The 20,645-nt window shown below is 39.6% G+C and overlaps 1 protein-coding gene across 1 annotated transcript; it reads right to left on the bottom strand.

Annotated features, from left to right (window-relative positions):
* Positions 1-1,249: 1,249 nt before the first annotated feature.
* On the bottom strand, positions 1,250-19,905 carry scarb2c (scavenger receptor class B, member 2c). The gene is made up of 12 exons (XM_050053004.1): positions 19,661-19,905; positions 18,186-18,343; positions 15,023-15,167; positions 14,525-14,716; positions 14,312-14,403; positions 12,821-12,940; positions 11,077-11,255; positions 10,803-10,921; positions 5,807-5,880; positions 5,437-5,488; positions 5,118-5,270; positions 1,250-2,979 (listed from the first exon to the last, which is right to left on the bottom strand). The coding sequence occupies exons 1-12, from the start codon at positions 19,781-19,783 to the stop codon at positions 2,941-2,943; spliced, it is 1,446 nt and encodes a 481-aa protein (XP_049908961.1). The 5' UTR covers positions 19,784-19,905; the 3' UTR covers positions 1,250-2,940.
* Positions 19,906-20,645: the final 740 nt, after the last annotated feature.

The raw sequence follows: 20,645 nt of genomic DNA, 5'->3' as shown, positions 1-20,645 counted from the left end.
GCTGACATAACTTGAGGCAGTGTCGGTTGGGGCTGAAGACTGGCTAAAAATTTTGAGGAAACAAATCTGGGAGTCTGAGTTGGATCTGTAGTTGGAAATAAGTGAGTTTACCAGGGCTCTATGACCCGCTGCTCTGCTTAAGGCTATCAACTTGGGGCGGCCGTATCTCAGTCCAAACGGACTTGGACTGGGAACTGGAGGGTCGCCATTTCAAGTCAAATATGGAGTGTGGACTGGTAGCTGGAGAGGTGCCAGTTTGCCCCGTGGGCACTGCCGAGGTGCCCTTAAACAAGGCTCGGGCCCCTAACTGCTCGGGGTACTTGTCTATGGGCAGCCCCCTCGTTCTGACATCTCTCCATTTAATGCATGTATAGGTCCTGTTTGTGCATGTGTGTGTATTTTGTGCCTGTGTGTATATGACAACAGAGTGAAAAGAATTGAATTTCACCTCAGGGATAAATAAAGTATATCATCTTCTTCAGCTTGAGGCTACATTAGCCACTACTAGCATAACACACCTACCATACATCACATACCAAATAGTCGGCAGTCAAAATGTATTGTGGGAGGAAAATGAAACTAGAATTACCACCCGGCAGCTGTATGCCTCTGCCAACCAGTCAAGCTGCAGTCTACATCCATGTCTGTCCAGACTCATATAACAGGCTACATGTAGTGAAGACTTTGATGGAATTTAATAAAAGGTATTGAATATGTATATTAAGTGCAGACACCGAAAATTAGTGTCACCACTTCAACATCTGACCAAATGTTTCCCCTTTTGTTCCCCAGTTATGATGTTGGGAAATTGTCAGAGGTGTTTCTGCAGATCATCATGATGTCACAGTGAAGCTGACCTTTGACCTTTTGGATATAAAATGTCGTTATTTTATCCCTAATAGACATTTATGTGAACTTTTATCATAACTAGCGTATGAGTCCAAGTGGACGTTTGTGCCAAATTAGAAAAATTCCTTCAAGGCGTTCCTGAGATATCGCATTTACAAAATGGGGGGTGGAAAACCCAAAGACATAATGCCTCGTGTGTGTGTGTGTGTGTCAAGTGCAGCTATAATTAGCAAAGTTTCAACACCGGCTTTCAACATCTGCAAATTATAAATTAGTCACACCAACCCCTGAAGTTCGTCACAAGGCCATTAATGCTTTACCGGTGACCTTTATACAAACTTGTCAACACTTCATCAATCAATCATTTTGCAATGTGTGAAGCAGGAAACATAAACACGTCTTCAGAGAATGAGAAGCACACCAGGTTTATTGAAGCCGTAGCAGATGACAAGACAATGCGCAAACGGTTACACGTGACCTATTGAGAGTACGTAAACAGAAATTACATATGAATTTTACTATGCAGGTGTAGTAGTGTAAACAATAATGTCTGTTACATATGAAACAATGACCGAGACAGTGTCAGTAATGTGTGTGAAGCAGTGGTTATTAAAAAGACAAAACAAGTACACATTGCAGTGCAGATTCTGTGTAGTGCTGCAAAGAAAATCACTTATATTTAATTTTTAACCGCACAGTTTAAAGGTATACCACGCAGTCTCCCCCTCACCGGCACTCTTTGCCCAGAAATGTCCCGCACACAGCAAAAAAAGCAGATAAACACATTGCCACACACTTCTCGTGGGGTCACAAGTGATGATTGAAAGGGATTACTTTTACATGAGTCTATACATTGCTTTTTTTTCTGGGAAAACCCTGCATAGTATACCTTTAAATAAAGATACAATAAACTCATTAAAAGCTGTTTAAAAGTGGGATTTGTAACCATAAAAATCATGAACAATTCCTAGTGGTTAAAAGGAAAAAAAAAACAATTTTCTATCTGACAAAACATCTATCAGTAGTGTCACCAGCATGAAGCCATCCACACACTGATTTCTGCTGAATATCAGTGCAATAATTCAAAATCGCACATTCATGGTGACAAATTGGGATCAGGGGGAAAGAAAATATTGCACATTGCTTCACACCATCATGGGACAAGACATCGTACCACGCACCAGGCAAAACCCTTCCCTTTATTCTGCGACTGTTGAAGTAATACTATTTGGATGTAAATCCACATTATACTGTTTGCATATAATGTGGATTACTGAATTTCCACTGGAGGTTACAACAGAGTACATGGTTTTAAAAGGAAGATGAGCTCACTATAGATTTATGACATAAAGAATAATCATGCCAGCAGTCGTTTCACACAGCTTGACTTGGTTATTTACTTGGCTTATGCTTGGAAACGATACAAAAATGTGAAATATTGACTTTTTTCTTGCATTAAAACAGCTTTATAAATGTTCTTCTTACTAATACCTCAACAATCTCACCAGACCATGCTGAAAACTGATGACTGGGCCATTTAAAAAAAAACAAAAACACACACTGACAGTGTTATGGACACACACATACACACACACACATTCATACACTCAAACACTCAGAAAAGCAGCTTTTTCACACAAAAACATGGGCTATGCTCAAATAATGGCACGATACATTTTCACTTCAATTCCTGGAGGTCTGATTACTTCAGAGCTGACCTTCTCAAGTCATATTTGGTGGGAGATTCAATTTACTTAATTCACGTAGTTTCAATTCAAAATCCCATATTAAGAAAGTAAAAAAGAAAAATATTCAAGATTTCAGATTTAATTAAAAAAAATATGTCTTTCAGCATCATTAAAACTGACATGTGAGGAAGACGACAGCCCCAGCCCTGTAACAAACTCTTCACCTTTGATCCTAAAGCCATTAGATTTAAAATAAAAGCTGATTAAAAGGTGGGATTCTGGTTATTAATGGAAACTATTAACTTGGGGGTTAATGGTAAAAACTGCAGATCCATTGAACCCATGAAATGTGAAATTATACTGCAGATGGGCAGTCCTCCTTCTTTCAACATACTATTCGGTGCTATGATGAGAGCAGGGGCTGTCGTTCAGCTGTAGTGCTCTGAAAAAGAAAACCAGACACAAAAACATTACATTAGGTTATTGTTGAAAAACATGCCTATTAATTGATGTAGTATGTACAAAAATATCTAACAAATTGAATGTACAATATTACATATTTAACATTGGCTTTATTAATTTGCCACTGTAAAATTATCTCTGAATATTCCAATGTTTTGACAGAATATTAATAATCAATTGATAACGATTCTGAAAATCAGTTAATCATTACAGTAGTAATGTAAATGTTTGATGTGATTTTACTTTGAATATTTTTGGGTTTTGGACTGTTATATCAGACAAAACAATTAATTTTAATATTCCACAGGCTAAACCACAAACTGATTAAATAAAAACAGAACCAACTGTTTCAATTGATAATGAAAATAATCTTCAGTTGCAACCATAGAAACAGAAAAAGGGTAGAACAGACATACAGGTGGAGGCACGGTAAGGTCCTTACAGAAATCCCCAAATGGGTGGATCAGCAGAGGGTCAAAGCAAACAACAACCCAGCATCACCATCCAAAGCTGTCACTTTCCTAAGTGAAGGCAATAAGAATCCTACGGCAAGAGCAATGGCCAAGAACCAGCCTCCCATTTTGCAGCGTGCTGTCGACTGGGCAATACAAGTGGATCTAAAGTGAAAACTTGTCTTCCCGCAGGACATGGCAGTGACCTCCCTCCAGCCAGACATGCCTCTATTATCCAGGAGCACAAAAACCACGTAGTAGTCAAACTTACTGTGCCCTGGGAGGACAGGCTAGCCACTTCTTCACTCAAGAAAGCCAAGTAAAAAGGATTTGATTGATAAAGCTCTCATCGAAGTCAGCCACTGTGGGTTCCCAGCAACATCAGTGCACTATTTCCTCCAGTTGGTCAGCCTGGAGCCCAAACATCTGAAGAGAGCCACCAGGGACACAGCCTTGGCAGCCAAGACCAGCTCAAGATGGTTGTAGCTGATGAGAGCCCACAGTTAGAACCTTTCTGCAGGTAAGGCTAATTGGTCTTTGCTGCCCCACTCAGGTGAGGCGTACAGGCTACGCCTGGCTCCGTTCGCAGATTGTGCGCCCACCTCAACAGAGCGCGAAGGCATTTATACTTGGCGCATTCTCCATTGCAGTATTCGCTGCAAAGACAGGGGGCGGTAGAGAGAAAATACTATAGGAAGAAGTAGAAGCAGGCAAAAAACAGCAGAAAAAGAAGCAAGTGGAAAACAATGCAAACAGCAATGATGGCGGCACGAAAAGTATGGATTGCAGAGGAGGAGAAATTGTTATGTTTATGGCTTTTGACCAGATAAAAGCATTGCAGAAGAAAATGGTCTGTCCACCCGTAGATGAAGAGATGCACTTCAGCTAGTCTTCTAGCTAATCCTGGTGGTGTGTGACCTTGCGAAGCGCCAGTGCGCGTGGCTGTCGCCAGGTGCGCGATTACATCATTTGTGGCGCGCGAACCTCGCACACTCGCGACTGCATCGAGCATAAACTAGGCTTAAGGGGCGAAACGCCTGTGACCCTGAGATACCTGCTGATGATGCAGAAAGGTTTCCAGTAATGTGGATGCTCCACACACCAAAGAATATCACCGCAGAAGAAACTTGCATCACCATATCTTGTGTAGCTCCTGCAGGTCCTGCTTGTAGCAAAGCATCTTAGATGTTTAATTTACCCCCACTCAGATTAACATAGCAGGACGGTCAGAGTGGCAGCCATTTTTATGTAAACCATTGCCACTGCAAAGAACTGTCAAGGTTTTAGCAGGGTAACTTCCATTAAACTTCCATATAAACTGGCTTGCAGCAAATCAAGGACTCTCTGAGGGTTTGCAGTAACAACCAAACAAGCAGTGGAGTCGTACAAAGCCTGGAGAGGCGTCTCTCTCTGTTGCTTACTGCCAGAGAGGAACTGAGGATTGCTGGATTTGATTGCTTTAAATTTCTTTATTGGTAAGTAATCAAATTCTTTTCATGAGTTTTCCAAACTTGTGCTGTCACTGCAACGACTAATCTCGATTTTCTTATGAACCAGTCAAATGACCACAGAAAACAGTTTAATGTCTGTTCTGCTCTCATTCTGTTGCCATGGTTGCAACTTTAATAATCACGCAGACGTATTTATGTTCATCTCATACACTCACCTCAGGGACCTTCTGTCGACACATCAGGAACATGAAGATTCCTCCCAGAATGATGCCTAGACCAATCAGCATGAAGGGAATGTTCACCACCACGTTCTGCTCAACCATGATCATGTGCAGCTTCGTGGCCGAGGCGTCGTCAATGACAACGCTCTGAGGAGATGGTGAGAGGGTGACATTAGAGGTTCAGTACAGCAAAAAAAAAAAGAAATTGCCAGAGCTAGATTATCTGTTCAAGTAAACACACATTGTTTTGTTTGCCATCTCATGTCTCATGACTAAATGAGGAAACAGTGTGTGTGCATGCGTGTGTTTGTACCTCATTGAGATAAACCACAGGAAAGACCACAGTCCTCACGTTTCCTGTTTGACTAAAGAAAAAAAATATACTGTTCACATATAGAGTACATTTCGTCCATGTACATACTGTTTGACAACATGTACATCTGTCTAGACTTATATCAAGATTGTTTGTTCCTGCGGGTGCCAGGCAGATGCACAACAAGTGTCCAAAAGTCCACTCCTAATGATGATGGTGGCATAATTGCTTTACAGATATCTTCCTGGCAGCCCTTCCTAGGCTTACATCTATTACAGCTTCATTAAAGCCAACATGGTGACAGCTGGATTTATGACAACACGTAGGCCGGGCAGTAATAAGAGACTAATGGAGGCAATGAACTGATTACCTGAAGGTGGGAATTTTCTCGACATACACGTTGACCTGCAACCGCTTTGCTGCCTGCAGGATGATTCCTGTGAGCTGTAAAACAGAATCACACATACATCTTTACTGTAAGTGGCCCAAATGAAAACTCTCCCTGAAGCTGGCAGCAGGGGGCGTTTGCTCTACCCATGACAGGGCACCGCAACCCAGTATTTATGACAGAAGTCACAGGACTTTGACCACTCTCAGTAATCTCATGCAGTGGCATAGTGTAAGGAGGAGGATAAACAGCCGAAACAGTAGCTTGTTTACTGGGTTCAAAGACTGCTTTCATCTTATGACGCCACCACCTTACACATTGGTGTTAATGAAGCATTAAGGATTTGGTGTGAAATGAAAGTGTGTGTGCCACAGTTAGATAAATGACTAAATTTCAATAGGCTACGTGTTCTTGTCCACATATTATTTACATTAACTTTTTCCTGAGATATTTCATCACAATCAAATGACATTTTCAATCATGTACCCCCTTCGAGACTACCCCATGACCAGTGCAGAATATTTCAGGTAGGAAAAATATATAATAGATAATAGCCTATAAAAAGATGTACAATACAGCGCTACACCATCAGTGTCAGATTTACTGAACAACCTTGCTACTGAAAAACTTTTAAAAGCTACATTTCAAATGTTTAGAATCCATCACTAAATTCTTGGACGGCATTGTAGTTGCATTGAACTGTGCCTTTTTGAAGTTGCACACAGTTTAGTGATATAATTACTCCAGGAATTATGCATGAGTGATATTTGTTAAATTAACGTTTTAAACACCTGTGGCTCTGGCCGACAACCGTCCCCATTGAAACCCATTAAAACGACATTTTTGATTCCCCTTCAATTTACATAAAAAACGTGATTTTTTTCTATCTCTGGTAGTCAGGTTGGTTAGAGAGACCCAAGAATTGTAAAAAAAAAAAAAAAAAAAAAAAAAAAAAATACCAGATGAAGCCATTTTCCATTTTGGGGCCCTGCTGTCTTTTCAATGCAATTCCTGGTTTGGCCACTTGAGACACTATAAGCCCCTAACAGGGAGGGCAAATGCAGAGTAGATCAAAAAATGGTCTTGCTGTGCTCATAAGGATGTGACAGTGTGGTCTGTATCAAAATATTGCAATATTAGTTTGTGTGTGTGTGTGTACATGGACTTAAAATACACAATGTCAAATCCCTATGTGAAAATATAGCTAAATGTAAAACCATAAATACCATATTTCTTCATCACATCCTCATGGCAACTTAGAAACATGAATTTGATGATATTAGTCATGCATCCCAGAGTTAGGGGATCAAAATTGAAGTTTTTACTAAAATCCAGCTGAATCATACATTTTCTCCTGCTTCCCCAGCAGAGCGAACACACACTAAATAATAAGCAGTAAAATTGCCTGTATTTTTATCCTATTTTTTCCATTATTCAGGTTTAGAAGCCATTGCTGCAAAAAAAATTAAAATAAATGCTAGGTTAGTGTTGATATGGATGTCTGGGGGCTGTGGCTATATAACTACTAAAAAAATATTGTGTGTGTGTGTGTGTGTGTGCATGTGCATGTGTGTAATTCTGGAGCAAAAAATTGCAAATTATGAGCTGCAGGTTGCTGCAAGGTTAGGTTACTGTTCAGTTACTGTACAGGTGTCGGCTTTTATTTCAAATTGAAACTTCACAAAAAATCCTCAAAATGAATGAATATTTGGTATGTATAACGTGGGCAGGAGTTGGTTAAATGATTTAAGCAAAAAAAAGTAGAAAAAAATATTAATTTATAATATCTTTATGGTTATTTTTCAGCAAGGACGAAAAACGTCCCGAAGGGGACAGGTGTCGGCTTTTATTTCAAATTGAAACTGCACAAAAAATAATAATGCATCAAAATTGGTGTTGTCACTATTCATTCACATATCCGAGACTGTGATAATTTAAAAAAAAAAATCCATCCAGCATTTAGTATATAGAAAATAATATAGAATTCATGTTTTTTTCATAAAAGTAACAGTGACTTTATGTAAAGAAAATGGCATATAAAGGGTTAAAAATCCTCAAAATGAATGAATTTTTGATATGTATAACCTGAGTAGGAGTTGGTTAAAAGATTTAAGCAAAAAAAAGTGGAAAAAAATATTAATATTTAATATTTTTATGGTTGTTTTTCAACAATGACGAAAAACGTCCCGAAGGGGACAGGTGTGATTTTTTTTAAGGGGGACCGGAGGGTTAAATAGAAATGAAGTACAGTTATTTTTTTTAATATTCAGATGTTAATTTATTAATGTTGTAGACCTAAACTGATTATTGCATTCTACAACTGTAAAAATGTGTAGCCAATACATCCAATTAAAAAATGTTTAAGCGTTTCATCAACCACAATGTGCATTATACTGTACGTCGACGACCTGGTGCCTTTTCCTCTAAATATTGTTGAACTTCAGTAGTGGTGGCATGGACTCTCTCTAGCAAGGCTAGCTATGGATTCTAAATCTAAAATCCTAACCTAAAATCTAAAAAAGGAAAAGTTTTGGAGGAAATAGAGGATTTAATAGTGTGTGTGGACAGATTAATTTGCTTTCACCACCAACACTGCAAAGTTAAAGAACTCATAAACAGCCCACTGCAGAGGAGCCATGTTTAAGTAAATCATATTAATGAATGCTCATTTAGACCTATTTAGAATATTGATGGGCTAATTCAGACTTAATAGGCTGTTAGCTTTATTCAAATATGTTTTGCGGCTCCAGACAGATTTTCTTTTCTGTTTTTGGCCCAATAAAGGCTCTTTTCATAGTAAAGCTTGCCGACCCCTGCCCTAGGGGCACATGTACCCCATTTTAGAAACACTGAGATAATACACAGCAATTATATCAATGTAGTTATCTACAAATAAACGGCAACACACAAAAAAAAAGTTGAATAACACAATAATGCAAAATAAACACTGCGTGGCTGCCCAAGACAGATAATCTTTAGAAAGACTTATAATTACACCAATACTTATTCATCTCAACTGCTTGATTCTTTACAGTGTGTCTGCTTACTTGCAGTGGTCCAATTAGTGTCATAACCAGGAAAAGGAAATATAAAGTTATACATTTTGTAATAAGGGTTAATCATAATGAGCAATTTATTAGCTCCTATTTTTATGACTGTCAGAAAACATCCTCTGATATGTGGACTATTACATTACAGCATCATTTACAGGATATATTTCCTTGTCTGCATCTTTGATTGCATCTGTCAAATACTGTTAGCAATATCTCTTATGGATTTCAATATTTTTTTTTAAGTAATTAGGTGCTAAATATCACCACTGATACAATATCTTGCACTAAGGTACAGTACGTGATGCATCACAGAACACAGCTCTTTATTTCTTCCTCAAATTTACTCCATTGTGACAGGCAGGACAGGCAGGTGACCTCACTTCCACATATTCACAGAATTAAAATCTGACTAATTCTAAGTATCAGGATAAACAGCTGTCCTGCAACACATTGTGTTGCTCCTGGGTGTGTTTTTGTCACTTTGCTTCCCTTTATGACGGATTTACCACATTTACTCAACCAAGTTATGACAGTATTACACATGATAAGAGCAGATAGAGCTTATCTTTGGTGACAGCTCTGTCCCATGCACCTCTGCTTTAATCTTTAACTAATGTTTTAAAAAAAAAAACCAAGCTGTGCTTTGTGGTTAATTACAGGCTGTTACAAAGCTAAGAAAGTTCACCATCTAGTGGTAAACATGAATGTCACTGTCTTTGTGCACTTTTTATATCAGATTTCTATACTGCAAATTTTTTACATGGAAAAATGAGTCATATTAAAGGGACAGTTCACCTCAAAATCAAAAATACATATTATTTTCCTCTCACCTGTAGTGTTATTTATTAATCTAGATTGTTCGGTCTGAGTTGCCAAGTGCTAGAGATATCGGAACTAGATGGCACTCAGCTTGTGGTGCTCAAAATGCAAAAAAAAAATACATTTGCATAACTCAACAGCAATGTCTCTTTCCAGAAATCATGACCTGCTTACTAAAGATAACCCACGGGCCTTGTTGTGAGCAGTTTCATGTCGGGACTATTTTCTTTCTACCAAACTACACCCACCAAACAAATCACTGCGCAGAAGGAAGCGGGCATCTACTGCTAGCTCACCTAGCATCACTAAGCTATCTGAAGCTCAGTTCAGACCAATGATTCATGATGAGATGAAACTGTTTTAGAACGTTGCAGAGAAAAGTTGCAGCAGTGTGAACTTGCTGTCTGAGCTTGAGTCAAACCAGCTGATGCTGTCACCTGCAACTCTGCTGGTTTTAGGACGTAACACATGTCACCTGTTTGTACAGTCAGTCGGCTTGTCGTGAAGTCCGCTAGTCAAGTCAAAATGTTCTGTCTTCACTGAGCCCTCTGTTTCCGTCCTCACGGTGTGCCGGTTATTATTGTGACATATATATTATGAATACAGCCATCTGATGCTCGTTTTAATTCTGTTTTTCGACGTTTCATCACTACTACAAATGCAACTGTAGCCAGTATGTCATTACCACTATCCTCATTCATATTTTAAGAAGTTACAAAAGCTACTCAACCACACAATAAGCCTCAAATGGTGCAAATCAGGACAGAAGTACAGAGAGATGTTGCATAGAGATGATACACCGTCTCATTTAGTTACACTGATGTGAAGCGGCAGGTTTTTGGAATGTTGCAGAACAACTACTTGCAAAGTTGTTTGCTTCTTTGGTCTGAACTGGGCTTAACATTATAGCTCAGCCAAGGAGGACGCCATTAATGTTTACATCTTGTGCTGTCATGAGCACGAGCCTCTCATCCATGAGCAGGTGCACGCTTCCTTGTGCGCAATAACCTCTCAGCAAGGGGGAAATTGACTGAGTGAACTGGTTATCAGACTGTCTTAAATCCTGTCTGGAGAGGATCTTTAAGAAATAGAGTTCAAGTTCCTACCGGATTAATATCAATTGCAGTCTGGTGCTGCTCCTTCTTGGGCTTCATGCCAAATATATCCTGAACAAATTTCTCATCTGCCTGGTAGAAGTGTGGTGAAGACATTATGATGGGAGCTCCTAAACACACAAAGGATTCAGTTAGAATGACACCATGAGATATTCAGCTGAGCAGATTCAGGAAAAGAACAGTTCATGATGGAACAGCTTTCTAGATGTGACACAAACAATCTTCTGGTTTTCCATACAGATCATCTGCTTAGTGCACCTCCTACCTTGTTTACATAGGCTGACATTCAGCACGCCAGAGCCCAGGCAGTTTCCAGCAGGGACACAGAAGCCTGCGTTGGCTGGGTTCACAGTCTGATTGGCAAACACCTGGCTAGGGGGACTGAAGCGATACCCAGGGATCCCCTTCACTTGCACATCCTCCTCATACAGAGCGTACAGAGACCTTTGAAACAGAGACAAAAGCTGGTTAATCTTTGCAGGCACAAATAATTTCTGTAAAGCTGTGAGTGCATGAGCTTTCATATGAGCTTTGTGATAAGCTGATTTACTGAAAACCTGCACTGCACAAGCAGGTTTTACCAAAAGTGTTTTAAAGGTTGTGTCGGTCGTTGACATGTTACTGCCTCATAAACCGTGGCTGTCTTTTCACAGCCCAGTCAGCAGTTAGCTGACCTGTATATGCTGCACTCTCAGTTCTAATGTAAGAACAGCCAAAGTGGGCTGATATTAGTTGTTTTAAGCAGCGCTAAATAGGTAGTAATCTAATTGTAACCTCATTCAAGAGGCCAACACTGGCCAGGCAGGCTAAATTAGCATCCATAATCCCATATCAGACACAAATAACGCCCAGGGAAAGGCTTAGGGAGACATTCTTAGGATGACTGAGGGCAGAGCTGTTTCACTTGCCTACTCAAGCCAGGCAGACAAGAAAAGAAAAAGAGAAAGGATGACTCACCACTGAAACATGAAGAAGCCGTACTGGTCTGGTCGCCCTAACAATCGCTAAAAAGCCAATTTTACTGAACTGGAAAACCAGAAACAACCTCTCCAGATCGCAAAACAAATAGCTCTAACTACCCCTGTAACATACACATGCACCCCACAACACACACTTACACATAATTCAACTATAAAGTAACCAGCCCTCAACATCTGCTTCTCCTCCATTGTTAACCAACTGTAAACTTGTTGTTGTGACCAACACCTAAAGCCTGCTTCTCAAATCATCCCATTGGACGATGGGAAAAAATATGATGTGGGGCAACTGTGGGAGTTCAGAGCGCTCCGGCAAAAATGCCAGGTGTCTAGAGAACAGAAACACAAGGCACCTCGCGATGTAAAAACTGCAAGCAAAAAGCTTCATTCTCATTCAAAACAATGACAAAAAAATGCCTCCAGCTGCTAAAATGCCTTCTGTGTAATCAGGGCCTACTCTGCCTCTGATTGGTTCGCAGCCTTGTTTAGTCACTGTGTCCATGGAAACGACTATGAATACAGTCATAAAGGTTTCCTTACACAGAGTAGTTAGTCCGTTAACACTTCTGATAACTACATCACTGCATAACTCATAAATGTTCATACAAGCTTAATATTTTTTCATTTGTGAATGTATGTACATATGAAATTTAAGATATTGCTGCATTGTCTTTTAAACTAATTTGGTTGCAGATGTACAGATTTGGTTCTGTTAGAAGGCACTTTGGACAAAGTTGCGCTGACTTTCAGGCATAGAAGCAGCTCTACACAGGACTGTGCCTTCAGTTGCTCGCTATACTTCTTGTCTTGCTTTTGACAACATTAAACTCGCTCTGGCCTGCACTCTGAAAAACACCCTGCTGATAGGGGCAAAACAGAAAACAGAATAGGGGCAGTAGTCTGGGACCAATTTTTTTCTGTACTCTTTTTTTGTTTTTCCATAGTTATCCAGACCTGGAAGTTACTAAAAATCAATCCCATACTTTTCCATATTGCGTAGGAACCTTGTAAAACACTTTGCAGTCGACTCACCTGCACAGGTCAGACGAGAACATGTAGAGCGTCTCATTCTTGGTGACGACTGGATGGAAAGATGCTCCGTTGGTTCCATTGATCATATTGCATTCATCAGACGTCCACCAATTCAGCGTGCTGCACACATACACACATAGAAAATATATTAAGACGATTTTTGTGTTTTAACAGTTTGTCATGTCAAGTTTCTGGGTGTTTAGAATGACAAGCACCCAACCATCTTATCAGTTTTCTTTTTCAGCTTAATTGAAGGACTTCTAACCAATTTGTCAGATTAAAATCAAGATCAAGATTTACTTTATTGTCCCACACAGAGTGGGAAATTTGTCTTGGGCACTACACTCATACTGCAGCCATGGGAATACAACATATAACATAGTACATAGACAAATCAACATTATACCCAATGTAGAAATAAGAAACACAAGAAGATAAATAAATAAATCATACGTCATACGCTATAAATACCTCTACAAAAATGCAAATCATCATAATCCAACGCCAGTTCTGGCTTTATCTGCCATTATTTCAAAGCTTTACAGACATAGGAATGAATGGATTCTTAAATCTGTTCAGTCCGCAACAAGGCACTCTAAATCTCCGGCCAGAGGGCAGCAGCTCCTATTCTGTATGCAGAACATGAGAGGAGTCATTGATGACCTCATTGGCTTGACTCACTGTAGCCTGTTCAAAAATAGTCTGCATGGAAATGTGCTCTTTGACACCAATTGTAACCCATGCAGTGTGAATCAATAAAAACAGTTTAACTGCACAGAAAGGTTACCGAACCAAGCTGTGATACTGTATCTGATCAGGCTGATCAAGACTGCCTGATAAAACATTAGGCATTTTAAAAAGTGTGGGCTCGCAGCAGATCAGATCAGGTCAGGTCAGAAAAAGCTTGGCTAAAGCTGCTGCTCCTTTTCCAGAACAGCAGTCCTTTGTGTGTTTCAGGAACAGTTTGACATTTCGGTCTTTGTGCTAACGGACAGTATGAGAGTGACATCAATCTTCATCCAACTCTCCGCAAAAAAGCATATTACTGTATTTTCCAAAACGTGAAACTACAACTACAATGCCAGCTAGCTAGCAAATCCAGTATGGAAGGCCAATATTATACCCTACTGACTGACACAACAAAAGAGTCCGAAACAACTGCCGTAGGTTTTTACAAGACAAAGATGAAAGAAACTCTTCAAGTGCAACAAAAAGGATTAACATTGGTGTGGCTTTCTGACATGATTACAGACACACATTAACTGTAATGGCAGGGAAACTCATCAGGAAACTCGCTTTGTGATCCCATAATGTTATCAAACGGGGTGAAACAAGCTTTAATCATCTATCTGCCTGATATAATCCCTTTTTACCTCTCATCCATTCAAACTGCACATATCAATGATTCTCACTGATTGGATTCAGACAGCAAAAGATAATTCTCATTCATTCATTCATTGCCCTTTTTTCCTAGAGGTGAGTGACAGTTACCTTTCACCCTTCCATGTATCCACTCTGGCAAAGTCTTTGTAGTTTTGTTGGCCGGTGAAGAAGACATATTCACCATCATTGGAAGCATTGCTCTGTAAAAAGAAAGTTATATGTTCAATGAACTTTTCTGTGTTATTATCTTGTAGCTTTTTATGACTGAACACACTCAAGTCTGTACAAAGTGTACAATAATGTATTCATATGCTTGGAGACCTTGTAGAAGAGCCCGAAAACATCATCCAGGTCAGGTTTCATAACACTGAGGGCTTTGAGCAGGGCGTCTTCATAACCCCACAGCAGCTCTCCCACTGTGCGCGTGATGAACAGGCCTTCACCACTGGACCTCATATAGGCGGAGATCAGATTGGCCATAATAGTCGAGTCCTTGAACTGCTCCATCACCGTCTACCAGGAGAAAGACGGGAAGACAAAATGTTGTGTAAAGCACTCAATTGCACAAGTTCCATAAAAAACTTAACAGAATGAATCATTTACTTTAATAACATTTTAAAATATCCTTTATGAGAGCTCAAATAGCTATTCACCACACACAAAAATATTAGGAAATACTGAAAACTCATAAAATATTACCAAACACAATTTCCTCATTTGTATGTTGCTGCCCAGCAAAATAAATAGATCTAAAAATAAAACGACTGCAACTCATTGATGTAATGCAACACTTGTAGGTCATGGGTTTCTATGGCTCACCATTGCAGGGATGTTGACCGTCCTGATGAGGTCACTCTCTGGACCTCGGGACATGTTACGCTGGAATATGTAGGTCTTTGTGTTGACAGCTGCGACTTTAGTGCCATTATCCTGGAAGTCCACTTGTTCCATGGGCCGGTACTCTCTGTGGAGGAAATATAACAACTGGGTTAAGGTTGACAGAAGTCAAATGTTGGTAGCTCTTTGTTAAGGTGTTGCAGCCAAATATAATACCTGCATCTCAGACTGCAGAGAAAAGGGTATTCTTAAACAATTATAAAGATGTGTATTCATATAAAGTCATATATTTGGTTTAAAGATGGGGTAGGTAGTTTTCAAGAAAAGGCAAGACTGCTTCGCTGGGAGGGGAGTGGGCAGCAGCACCAGAGACGGACCGTCAGTCAGCGGCTGGAGTCTACGCTGCCTTAATGCCAGTTGCCACAGTTGCTGACTGAAGGTTCGTGCCTGTAAAGCACTTTTAAGCGGGATTTATACTTGTGCATCAGCTCTATGCAGAGCCTACATTGTATCCTATGCACGTGGCCTACGCCGTTGTGAGCATTTTTACTTGTGCTGAGGTGTGTCTGTGTCACTCTGCAGTTACACCTCCAAAACACTAGTCAGTGGCGGGGTTTCTGTAAAGTGCTGTAAAATGTAGTTGATTCAAAACATACCTAGAACACACATTAAACACACATTAAACATGGCTTAATAGCAACAATTTCAATTACAAATACCCTAATCAGCATCACTATAACTCACAGCATTCACAGACAAAGCGCTTGTCTTTATCTGGACACAATTTCCCCACAAATACAACATGCTAATGTTATTAGCACAAGTCTATAGCATTTTACATTGTATAAATTAGGCTAGCGGCTAGCAGACTTTTCCTCTACTCATATGAAGCCAGGGACAACAGCAACATTTAACAAAGGTAACGTTACAAAATTCGGCTCCATTACAACTCACAAGGTTCACTGACAAAACAACTGTCTTATACTAAACACTTTTTCCAAACTAATACAACATGCTAATGTTAATAGCACAAGCCTATGGCATTTTACATTGTATAAAGTAGCTTAGCGAGCGGAGATTTCCTCTGCTCATATGAAGCCAGGATAAATTACACACAAGACTTAAAATGCTATTTTGTGGAGGCTTTATTGTCTTCACAATTAATTGTTTCTTATCAGTGAAGTTAAAGTAAATAAAAGCTTTGTTTCCACTGAGGGAAATGGTTTCAGCTTACAACAACAGACAGGAGGTCTGCGTCGCAGCAACATGTAATTACATTACATATATGGTGTCGAATAGACACAGAAGTATAAATCCTGTTTCAGATGATACACTGATTCCAGGCTCTAGTTAGCTACATAAAAACCAAGCTGCAGCTGTAAGCCTATAGCTCCAGTTAAGTTAAGGCTTTACTATTAGCAGCATTTTCTCTCCATCTCTAAAATGCTTCACCATTATAGACATGTGTTTCATTTTCTTTATTGTCAGGCTCTCTTTGAGACTTTTTCAATAAGCCTGTTTTTCTGTTTTGGGTTGCTTTGCAGAGGAGGCAGTTGTTGCAAATGCTAGATAGCATCTTTCTCTGCAGGACTCTCTGCCATTGAATTAGGCTTTCACCATCTAAAAGGAACCTACATGTGCATCCACATCTGTAGAACAGGCAACCCTCTATCACAGGCTAGATCTTCTAAAGAATGAAAACAGAGCCCGAGAGAGGGTGCAGAAGTCGAGCTTTCTCTCTGTCTACCTGCACTACATTATGCTGAAAGGTTATTGTGGGATATTTGCCTAATGATACCAAAATAAAACTGCCTACCACAGCTTTAATTATACCATCATGTGGGAAGAGGAGGTTTCCTTTAAAGTCATTTCCTTTCCTGACTCAATTCCATGTGACTGTCAAAAAAACAAAAGGCATGTTTGCAGTTGTTGGGCAACGGTGAAAAGCTACTGTGAGGCACTTACTGACTTCCCAGAAAAATGAAACTCGTCTCCACAGAAAGTGAATCTAAACTGCTCTGAATAAATTATCATCTCAGAACTTGAGGCACGTTGATGTGATCATTTCCGTCAGGAAGTGAGTAATAACTGCCTTTTCTCGGGTCCCTCAATCAGAGATTTAGCTGAACATCTTTACAGAAAGATCTGAACAATAAATGAAAGTATAGAAGTGAATGGGTCAGAGGGTTGTGTCAGATAATGGACGGGCAAATAAAACCGCTGTTGTACCATCAAAGTAAGGAACCGCCTTTTGGCACAGTAAAATGTTTTTGGCAGACAAGAAAGAAGGAAAATAAAAATATCTCAGCTAAACAAACAGGCAGCTGTGCAAAGCTACTGTGTCTGTCCTTGCTGAGAGACAAACAAGCAGCCTCAAGCTCACCAGAGACAGGACTGCACTACAGTAAGATCTCTGCTTCTGTCTCTGCAAGCCATCACTACCATTGCAAAAGACATGTATTATATGTTGTCCACATATCACTGGGTCTTTATTTCCCCTTTGTGCTTCTGCTGATCTAATCATCAGCTAATTAGCACCTTCCTTTGTTTCCACTGCATGAGCTGTAATCAGTGTTGATTGCTTTTTACTGACTTGACAATTTAGCTTCATCAGTTTATTTCTATTCAATCCCTATTGCAATGGCTTCTCCGTCCCCTTGCTTTAGATCCGTGTGGCCTTTTTTTTTACTGTAACATTTGCACTTCTGTTTTATAAAATAGAGAAATAAAACTAGGGGCGGCACGGTGGTGTGGTGGTTAGCACTGTCGCCTCACAGCAAGAGGGTTGCCGGTTCGATCCCGGGTGTGGGAGCCCTTCTGTGCGGAGTTTGCATGTTCTCCCCGTGTCAGCGTGGGTTCTCTCCGGGCACTCCGGCTTCCTCCCACAGTCCAAAGACATGCAGGTTGGGGACTAGGTTAATTGATAACTCTAAATTGTCCGTAGGTGTGAATGTGAGTGTGAATGGTTGTTTGTCTCTATGTGTCAGCCCTGCGATAGTCTGGCGACCTGTCCAGGGTGTACCCTGCCTCTCGCCCGATGTCAGCTGGGATAGGCTCCAGCCCCCCCGCGACCCTCAAGAGGATGAAGCGGTTAGAAGATGAATGAAGAAATAAAACTAAAGTCTTTGTCCTCTTCCTTTCTCACCTGTACGTATACGGTCCGATCTCCACCACAGCAGGCCTATCCCCCCCCAGCACCTCCTCTGGGTTGGTCAGGTTAAAGAAGTAAAACTGCATGTAGATCGGGGCCGGTGGATCCGCCCAGGCCTCGAATGCCTCCGTGCCATTCTTCAACACCACTTCCTATGGGGACAAAGGGCAGTGGGTTACTTATCCTGTGCAGCTGAGGAAAAATACGTGACTTCAGACGAATTCTTTGCTGCTGACTAAGCTGTCCTCACATCATATGACAAACGCTGCTGCTGCTGCTGCTGCTGCATAAATCTGCTGTAAGATATGTCACAATATGCCACTTATTGCATGTTAAAGTAAGCCAATGAGGTGAGGGTATCACAAAGCAGAATAGATTACAATAACATAACCAGGTGACAATGATTTTCACATGTAAGCTATACAAAACAAGTGTATGATAATGCTGCTGACATAAAAAATGTCTCAGATATTTCATTTTTAAAGTCAAACTGAAAATCACATTCCATCTTTGGTAACATGTTTAACTTAGTAAGTCAGCTAAAGAACTAAAGCAGCCCAGCAAACATAATCGTCATGAAACTCAGCAGACGCTGAAACACAGCAGATTATGGCAGGCCTTCAAACATGTAATAACTAGCCTGGATATAAAGCCTATTCCAGATATCTGTAATTCAATTCTTCCTAGTCAACAAGAACATTTCAGATACCAGCTATGACGTTCTTCCTGTCCATGATTATCATTTCAGATATCAACACCGTCATTCTCCCTGGAGAAAATTGATGCCACTTTCATTTTCACATACGCACAACTGCATTTATCTACAATAGAATTTTTACAGGAAGGACTTGCAAATCAAATATCTACAAATATCTTAATTTTCATATCAGAAATCTAAAATGATCTAGATATCCATTATGTAATTTCAACAGATATCCACAAAAGCATTTCATCTTAGTCATTACTTTAATTGTAGATATCTTAAATTGCATATTTACTCGACATGTTGCCAATTATTTGTACCTGTAATGACATTTTTACTAGTAAAAATACATTTCTGGATGTTCAAAATGTAATTATGGATATCTGAAATGTTTTATTTCTATATGGTACATTAAAATCATAATGTAAATATTATCTTAAATTAGTTTGGACTATATAATCGAAGTTTTATACATCTTAAAACACTATTTCTGGTAAAATAAAATAAAAAATGTTGTGGAATTGTGGAAATCTTAAATTGACTAGGATAAATGCTGTTACGTCTCTGATACCTATGGGAGTGTGTATCTACAAATGTCAACGGCTTTCCATAACACACTGTATTTGCTGTTCAGTCAAATTAAAGACATGAAGCTAACTGACATTAACTGTACCCACAGTGTCTACCGTTAGCTTACAACGTGATAACGACTACCTACCTGACGTTAACGCCTGTTATAAAACGTTAGCCTGAAAAAGATGTTTACCTTTTCAACCATGGACTGTAGAAAATGTGGAAACACGGAGGATAAGACCAGAGCAATGCCGCAGATCAACAGTAGTATAGACAAAACTCCGGTGCTGTAAATGCAGCATGATTTCAGTAGCATGGTGACACAGCAGTTTGCTATTTAACTAACGGCAGCAGCTATAACTGACATTAGCCTCCCTGTGTGAGGGGTGTTTGTGTTTTCATCGGCCAGGATCTTTCTCGGTCAGTCACAGGCAAACATCCGGAGCGAAATACTTCCCTATTACCACTTCCGCTTTCTTCGACAGCCGTCGGCTTCCTGGAGCACGGAGCCGTGACGGATATATTTCAAGGATTTTAAATTTAGAAAAGCACATTTTGTGGAAGTTGTGATTTTTAATGCGGAAATGTGATAGTGCTCTAGTATTTATTGGATGGCATACAAACAAATTACGTTTATACACACTGGATGGTTGTTGAAGGCCAAATGTAGGGAAAATATCTGTCTTGTAGATAAACACTCTTTGGGTTTAATCTCATGACAATAACGTCATTTATTAAACTTAAGTCTTTTTTAAAGATATTTTTGAGGCCTTTTTTGCCTTTATTTGATAGGACAGTGTTGTGTGAACCATTGTTCACGCGCACACACACACACACACACACACACACACACACACACACACACACACACACACATTTCTTGATGCACTAAAGTGAACACATGGCAAGGCAAGTTTTACATTTAGACGCATGTATATATATATATATATATATATATATCATGTTATATATACCTTTATCATTTTTTGTTTTACATTTCTTTGCATTAGATAATTATGTAGGTCAGGCAGGGCAAGTCTTTGTACAAACTACTTACATTATTGTATGTAAAAATCAAATTTTACAAGTAAGTCAACTTAATTGTGTTATATATATACATTTATATATATATATATATGTATGCATAATATCTTGTTATATATACTTTTTTTGGCTGT

This window comes from Epinephelus moara, chromosome 9 (assembly GCF_006386435.1).
Source record: "Epinephelus moara isolate mb chromosome 9, YSFRI_EMoa_1.0, whole genome shotgun sequence".
In the NCBI taxonomy this organism is placed as follows: Eukaryota; Metazoa; Chordata; class Actinopteri; order Perciformes; family Serranidae; genus Epinephelus; species Epinephelus moara.
Note: the sequence above shows the minus strand (reverse complement) of the source record. Positions and strands in the feature narration are given on the sequence as shown.

Bases quoted from the DNA above. Each gene is read 5' to 3' on its own strand.
- scarb2c (XM_050053004.1), bottom strand. From the start codon at position 19,783: ATGCTACTGAAATCATGCTGCATTTACAGCACCGGAGTTTTGTCTATA. The intron at 14,404-14,524 runs GTCTCCAAGCAT...TTCTTTTTACAG, and splicing joins TTTTCGGGCTCTTCTACAAG to AGCAATGCTTCCAATGATGG. The intron at 11,256-12,820 runs GTGAGTCGACTG...TCTGTTTCAAAG, and splicing joins TTCTCGTCTGACCTGTGCAG to GTCTCTGTACGCTCTGTATG.